The following is an 8901-nucleotide window of genomic DNA, read 5'->3' as shown; positions in this document are numbered from 1 at the left end:
AAGCACAACAACCAGATAAGAGGAACTTAATGATATCGATTAAAACAACTTGACAACAAACAATAAATATCAATAAGAAAGACAAAAGAGCGACATCAGCACACACATGTTACAAAAAGGAGATCTAGAGAGTCTGTCAATTAATAGCGGGAATGAGGCAGGCAGGATATAATTAATTTCTGAACTATTTCTATATTGATAAGTCATTATCTTCAAACATAATGCTTTTTGTAATTGAGTTAACTCTATGATATTCTGAACAATAACTTCAATAACAAAAGAAGCCTAATGGAAAAATAAGTGAGCCATTAAGGTAAAGAGACCAAAAAACATGCCACATTTAAAATGTACATAAATTATAATATTATGAAAATAAATAATTAGAGAACGGAGAATTTAAATGCTATGTGAAAATCATTCATTAATATGTTTCTCTCAATGGAAAATAGGTTAATACACAAAAGTACAAACAAAAAACTGTCAAGAAGATAACAAAGTAAAAAATCTAAAAAATTGCATCAGTTGTTTTTATCCTATAAAACCTAACCCAGAAAAATAGGTGCGTGCATAAACATGAAAAAATAATAAATAAACAAATGAAGAAGCAATGCCAAGTGTTTGCATAGGCACATGCATACAAACATTTTCTCCTCTACTACATCTCCTGATAATTGCACATGCAATGTAATGATCAACAGCCAGCAACAAACTGCAGTACCGTTGCACTTCATGCAAGAATTACTGGCATGCGTACATCAATACACCAGCTATATGTGTACATGTATACACACACACACACACACACACACACACACACACACATATATATATATATATATATATATATGTGTGTGTAACAGCGTGTATATGTAATTGTATGCATAAATATATACAAACACAGGAATAATGAAATATAAAGTAATGAACAATAACAGAATCAGAATACATAAATTCAATAGACACCCATAGAAACATTTACAAATCAATGAATAAAAGACAAAGTGAAAATAGTAGAAACGAAATCATGGCCGTCATCATCTATTATTATTATAAATAAATAATTAAGATAGACTAAAATATTATAAAAGTTATTTAAGATAACTAAATAATGTAACTGACAACTGACCAAATTGTCATCTAAAGAACTTTTCAAATTTTATATGAGAAAATATTACTACTGAATAGTTATCACCATCATATTCATCATCATCAGCTTTAGTGTGCAATGCAATGAAATGACAAGCATTCACCAACAATAGCCTGCTTGCACATTATATGTTGCGTTGTGCTAGGGCATCTATGTATGCCTGTTTGTATATATAAATGTCTACACGTACGTGTGTGTGCGTGTTTGTATGGAATCACGCTTGTACAACACAGGAAAATAAATTTACAACAAACAAATCACTACAAAACATTGTTTTGACATTCTAGTTAATTTATATAGCATTTAAAACAAAATATTGTTAATAAAATACCCAACAATGAAGATAAAAAATTATGCCAATATTCATTCGGGATATCTTTTGTTAAAAATTTTTAACGCATATCTTTTAAATAACTCTTACAACATTTTTTTGGTTATGTTTTACTATTGAAATTAAATTTAAAAGGTGATTAAATGTTGTGGAGCACAGTCCAACAAATGAATTCCAAACGGAAAAATGATTTAAATGCCTCAATGAAACAACTGATAAAATGAATAGAATCCACCAAGCTTCTTCTCCATCACCGCCCCCCCCCACAACACAACAAAACATCCTCAGCAGCACACTACAACAGGACAACACAGCATCTCCTCTGCCTATCATCCTCCCAGCTGCTGAAACAAAGACATTGTGCACCTGCTTCTGTTACATGCTTTGTACAGCAAAGATGCACATATACAAATGAACGACGCACAACTGCACACGCTAACACACACACACACACACACACACACACGTACAAATGCATTCACAAATATGTAAACTGCTGTATTGCATTTGTTTGCTTGACCAATCAAATTACATTTCTGTCCCAATAATTGCTATCATAAAAATGATTCAGTGGGAATTTAATTAAAAAAATGTGACAGAAAATTGTTGTAATAGACAGATAAATAATTAGTAATTTAATACTTATAAAAGTTATTAACAATTAAGAAACAATTTTTTTTTTTAAAAATTATAAAAATTAAAAGAGATAAAAAATTATGCCCAAAACTTCACTAAAATAATGATTATTTTAATTGATTACTAACTAGACCTTAACCATTTGGAAACAAACACAAAAGTAAAAAAAAACAATGAACACCAGTGTAAATATACACATGCGCGAAAATGAAGACTGCATGACAAAAACCACAAAAACAAACCAACCAACACAAACCAACAAACACAAGCCAACTAACACAAACAAACGAGAGGTACAAATACAACACCACAACAACTGATATAGACCACAAAGCAGACAACATTAATAAAATAAAAAAGTTATGAAACAAATGAAATAATAAAAAGAAGACAGAAAATAACAAAAGCAACTTAGGAAAAGGAATAAACCTAAGAAACGCAACTCTGGTGACCCACCAACAAACTAAGTGAATGACAATGAATCTAAACAATCTAAAACTAAATGAATGAAAATTTGCCATGAAACTGAAATGAATGAACTACAGTGAAACAAACAATACTTCTTAGTAGTAGTAGTAGTAGTACAGTTATTAATATTAGTGTTGTGGGTAGTTTTATTTTGTTTGTTGACAGCACTATGTGGATAGTTTAATATTCTTTAGTTTAATTTTACTTATTGACACAGCATATATATGTATATATATATAAATATACAGTGACCTCTCCCATAACAACTGCTCATGGAGACCATTTTTAAAGCAATTCACCAGTTGGTAGCCATATGCAGTAATGCATCTTGAGAATCACTTGAAAAGTAAGAAAGATGGATTGCATGGAGTAATAAAAACATTCTTTGCATTTTTAGTGGGAGATAGACAGTCAGATAGCATAAGTAGTCCAACAAAGCCAGATGCTACCATAACTCATGATTGTTATTTAAAAATTTAACACATACAAATTGTATATATATATATATATATATATATATATATATATATATATATATATATTTATAACAGATATGAAAAAATAGTTACATATACTGACATATTTTACATATTACATACTATATGTAATATGTCACATTCAAATACATATCTATATATACCTTATTAAAAAATTTGAAACCTAAACTAGTAAATGAATAATAAGAACTGTGTGTGTTTGTCAGAATTGTCAGACTTATATAAAAATGCAGAAGACCAAATCTTTCGTTTTAACAACTATATATAAAAAGTGTCTCTAACCTGTATTTGTGATAAATTAAATTAATTGATTAAAACAGCCTGCAGTGTAACACATCTACACACATTTATTTGCCTGAATAACATATTAGGAACATGATAGTCATAATATTCAGCCATTAAGCATTTGTACATATTCACGTGTACATACTCTTACAATATGTAAAAATTCAACAAAACGTCCCCATCAAGTAAAATGTAACCAAAATAATTGTGACCCAACACATGAATATAATACTATACAGTGGTGCATTCTATGTACAAAACATACAAAACACACACACGCACACAAACAGAAATATGACATGCACCCATAACACATACAATGTAGTGGTGCATCATATGTGCACAACACAAACCCGCGCACACACACACACACACACATACAACATTTATACAAGGATAAAGTAAAGAATTATGAGTCATAGTAGTTGTTGTTGTATTAATGAAGATCTAGGGTTGGCTGCTTGAAGATATCCAGGGTTTATGTGCACTTGTGATTTAGATACATGTGAACTTACTTATCACATTCAATACAATTACCAATGTTCTTGCTCCATTAAGGTCACAAATTTGAAATAACAAACTTTGGCAGTAAAAATTTTGGGAAATAGGAAAATAATATGAACCTCAAACAGATTGTAAAAGTTTATATATATAATATACAAGACAGATGCCTTACCCAGTCATAGCTTATGTTTCTAAGCTTCCCAACTGCACATTAGATTTAAATATTTATTATGTTTAATAAAGTATAAACCATCAATATCTATCAGCTAATTAATTACTGTAAATGAAAATAATACATACAGCTTTCTATAAACTTGATGGTTCCAGGAAAAATATTTGCTTTATAGAAATTTGGTTATATAGAATTAGTGTGGGAAAAAATTCCATATTGCTTAAGTTAAGAAATGTTTATATGCTATATATTTATAAAAAACAACATTTTAATCATTTATTTTTATAACAAAATGTAATAATATATAGCATAATTGCAAAAAATATGAAAAACAACATAATATGTATAGACATTAAATGTAGGCACATAGCAAAAAGCATAATACATAAAACCGTAATGCAAAAATTAACTTACAGTAATGTAATGTAATGTAACAAAAATGTAACATGTAAAATGTATTTTACAGTTTACTATGTTCAACAAATATTTTTTTTTTAAATTGTCGAATATTTCTTTTAACATTTAAAAATTGTGTTGGTCATAGAGAAATTATTTTCATTCTACAAAAACAGTTTCATATGTTTCAACAGTTTCATAAAACTACAAGTAGCATTTAAAAGTTTGTTTTTCATTGTATAGAAAGAAGTTCGATATAAGGAGGTCTGACCATTTCAAAAATAATTATTATCAACAACTCATTCTATAATTTCTTTTCTTCTCATATAAATGAATTCAAAAACATCCATGATAACATTTCAATACAGAATACAAATTTTAACAATTTCTGAACTTAATCTAATAACTGTTATGGAAAAAACCCAACCAAACATTCACACATCATTCAAGTTACAAAATTTAAAAGTTAATTAAATTTAAATAAAATATAAAAGACTGTGAAAAGGCAGGCAAATAAATAAATGAATGAATGAACAAACAAACACATAATGGTATTTATAATAAATTAAAATCTGAAAGTTATGTGAAAAAAATGTTAAAGTATGACTACAAAAGCCTTTTAAAAATTTTGTTCACACTTTGATACTTAATATTAATTCAGAAATTAAAAAACAGCAGTATTACCCATGTAAAACATTATTTTTCCCCATGGAAGTTTACAGAATTGAAGTACTAGCTAGCACATTGAATGAATGCTGATGTGATCACACTCATGTTTACATGAACTGGTGTTTACATGAGATCATTAACATAGCATCTAGGCATGCAGTACACCATGTGATTAACAACTGAAGCAACTTTTTAACAACAAGCAGGTTTTAGTATATTAAAAAATCTATTAATTGTATGAAACACAAAAATATAACACACCTTTAAGTATGGTTTGTCGGAATCTCTTGTTTCTTATTTTACCGAAGTGTGGGTAATCTATATTTTCATTGTTGAAGGAATTTGATGATGTGGAGTCAGTAGATGTTGATAAAGAACTGTCAGAAAATGGTGATGATGAGGATGATGATATACTGTCATTTAAGGTGGCAGTGCAATTAAAAGCATCATTCCTATTACAGCTGTCATTGCCAACAAACACCCATTGATATCTACCATCCAAAGGAACTTCATTTTCAAAATCAAAATTCCAACGTTCTTTTTTCTGCTTCATTATCGTTGTGAAACTTTCATGGAAAGATCTTCTAAGGCTGATGCTCAAATTGTGTTTGGATTCATCTGAAATGCCAGATTTCATTGACCTCTGATCTGTGTCACTATCAAAAGTCAGCCTTCTGCACACTCTCGATCGACCCATCATGAAGTCTGTAGCACCGGAGTTTGCCAGCATCACCATAGCTGAATCAACAAATAAATTAAAATCTTATTTGAAACCATATTAAATTTAGAGATCAGAAACTAACAGTTTATTTTATTAACATATGCTTTTTAAATCTTAATTTAACTTGCTGATAAATGATGCATAAGTCATAAGATAATTGATTTTACTATTACATTAAAATTTCAAAATAGTACCAAATTATTATTTCATTAGCAGTATTTTGTATTATTATCTGCATTATCACAATTTCTACTTTGTAAAAGTAGAAGGTACAAGCAAAATGAATAATGTTGTTACTACAAAAACACTCAATGAAAATAAAAACAAGTTAACCAATGTTTATTAATTAATAATTTCTGTTGCTAAAAAGCACTCAATGAAAATAAAAACAAGTTAATCAATCTGTTGTTTAGTTGTTATCATGGTCTTTAATTTTTAAAAATGAAACTGAAATTTATATTGTTTTCTTTAATTTTAATAGTTTAATAAATAAGATAAAGAAAGTGATGATAAAAAAAAGTTAAACACCAATTTAGTTAGTTTTTTAATGTTTAGTTAGCTGATTAACAACACTAACAGCGTAAACCGTAAAGTTCATAGGTCTTTCTTATATCTTATTAATTAAATTAAACAATTAATTAAATTAAAATTATTAGTAATTAATTATTAATTAACAAATTAATTAATAACTGGATATACAATTACAATCAATGATTAATTGGAATTAAAAAAATATAAAGAGTTAAAATGGTAACTGATTATTAATTAATAATTACTACTTTTTAGTTTTTCTATTTCAAATTTAATGTCATAATGGAAAAAAATTAAAAATGGAACTGACCGATTTCTTGGAAATTTCAAAAACGAAAGAAAACAAACGGAAAGACGAAAAAATAATTTGATTAACTATTTAAAATTAAATTAAATAATTATAATAACTTTAATTGAAAAAACAGAACTTGGAAACGTATGTGAGCAATGAACGAAACAATTCAAAAAAAAACCAAGGCGACGACATCCAACGTAATTTTTCACACACCGCCTCAACTCGCCTTTTATACGAACATACTTTTCCAGGTTGTCCATCACAACGTAACTCCTCCTACTAACCTACATACACGAGATCTCATTGGTTCTCATCAATTAGCTACAAATTCTACTCCGATTTGCTAACGTCAGATATTCTCAATTGATTCATATCATTCATAACATAGCTCCGTGTTGTTGCTGCTGCTTTCGTTGTGTGACTTTATTTATGTCTTACTAGCATATGCTGATTAATCATTTCACGCTAGATTATGTTTACCTGATATTAATTTACACAGGCTAGCTAGAGAAAACAACTGTGACGTCATTTGAAGATAGTTGCACATAAGCTTGCTTAACTGCAGAACGACGGGCATGCCCGTCGCCACGTTAGGTTGATCATATTGGAATATGAAAGGAGGGAGAAACTACTTTCCCGAAGTTGTTGGGCAAATATGTTTGTGTGGAAATGACCATATCTAAATTATATCACAATGGAGATTATCGCATAGGTGGTATGATAAAAAAAGGCATACCAGTACAAAGTATATTTAAAATTCAATTGTATGTATAATGCATCAAACAAAGAAGATGCTGCTAACTCGGCGTTACTTTCATTTTGATTTTTTATTTTCCGTGTACTGTAAATTTAATTACCGTCTATTTTTGTAGTCAGTCAACAATGATCTACAAAACAAATGAACAAATACTTTAGCATATTCTAACACTACTGCTTTTAAAATATGTATATACACTCGTTCATCCAGACTAAGCTAGGATGATACAAGATAAGATTTTAAAATATTTGAGAGGTTGCCGTGCATCGAAATTATAGCTAAGTGAGCTTTCTCTAACAAAAGCTTACAACTATGTATATGGCGAAACTCGAGAAAAAGATTTAACAACGTAATGTGCACAAATCTGATAAGTGAATTTTACACGGTCTTGATATGGCTCGTGTGTTTTATACTGTTTGATATTTTTATAAAGCACACTGGATAACGAATTCACTGTCAAAATATGACCAAAGTTGTATTTAATTAACATATGTCTACTCTAATAAATTAGGATATATGATTCATTCAATCAGATTTGCATTGTAGTATCTCATTAACTTTTAAAGTAATAGTCGGTAGTGACATCATTCGAATAGAAATAGAAAGTTTTTTATAGAAAGTTTTACATCATCTAACGAAATTTCAATGACAATTATTGATAAATCCCTACACTAACTCGGGTTTATTTCTCCACTTTTTAGTTATATTATTTGATGAAAATCGATAAAAACAAAACTGAATAAGAAACACTTATGTTACAAAAGAAAGTTGATTTTTGCTCCGGTAAATATAAAATTAAAAAATTGAAGTGCCAGATTTTAGAATGTAACAGGTGAATTAGGCAGGTGGTTAATCTTCTTAAAACCAATTGTTAGGTGGGTGGGTGGCGTGAGGTCTGCGTGGACTGTCGCATATTTCAAATATTGCACACGTACAAAGGAACGGGAAACCTAGCGAATAACAGTTATTTTGTTTATGGTGATTTTGTTTATTTTGTTTATTCTAATCCTTTAAATATTTCTCTCATATACTTTTTACTTTAATTTCAACGTATAATTACGTGATTTTTAAATTAAATTAGATGTTTAAATAAATTATTGCACCCATTACAATGCAATTTATTTGGCAAAATGAAGTGAAAAAGAAAACCTATCCGAACATCGTAGTGACTTTTTGTTTGCACTTTCCGCCGTTTCGGCCCATTGTAGGGTGTGCTGGGTATATTTAAGCCACGTTTCTTATTTCTCTATTGTGTTTTTCATGGCGTTTTCAACACTAAAATTATTTTTCAACACTGTTATCACATCACAATCATTCATACGCTGTTATTTGAATCTCTTTATTTATTTATATATTTAGATCAAATTAGTTTCAATTGTTATTAATGTTATATTGATGTATGAAAACTGACTAACCTTATTTAGCATTGAAAACGAATTACTACGGGAGTTTGATTTTGGCGAAATCATCAAAGACTTTTGTTCCAAAGAGC

The 8901-nt window shown here is 29.0% G+C and overlaps 1 protein-coding gene across 1 annotated transcript; it reads right to left on the bottom strand.

Moving 5' to 3' along the window:
* Positions 1–2867: 2867 nt before the first annotated feature.
* On the bottom strand, positions 2868–5841 carry HELRODRAFT_159110 (hypothetical protein; the record flags this gene model as incomplete). The annotated part of the gene is made up of 2 exons (XM_009011023.1): positions 2868–2920; positions 5367–5841. 2 exons carry the CDS (start codon positions 5839–5841, stop codon positions 2868–2870), a joined length of 528 nt encoding a protein of 175 aa, XP_009009271.1.
* Positions 5842–8901: the final 3060 nt, after the last annotated feature.

Source organism: Helobdella robusta (genome assembly GCF_000326865.2).
Source record: "Helobdella robusta unplaced genomic scaffold HELROscaffold_1, whole genome shotgun sequence".
Lineage (NCBI taxonomy): Eukaryota > Metazoa > Annelida > Clitellata > Rhynchobdellida > Glossiphoniidae > Helobdella > Helobdella robusta.
Note: the sequence above shows the minus strand (reverse complement) of the source record. Positions and strands in the feature narration are given on the sequence as shown.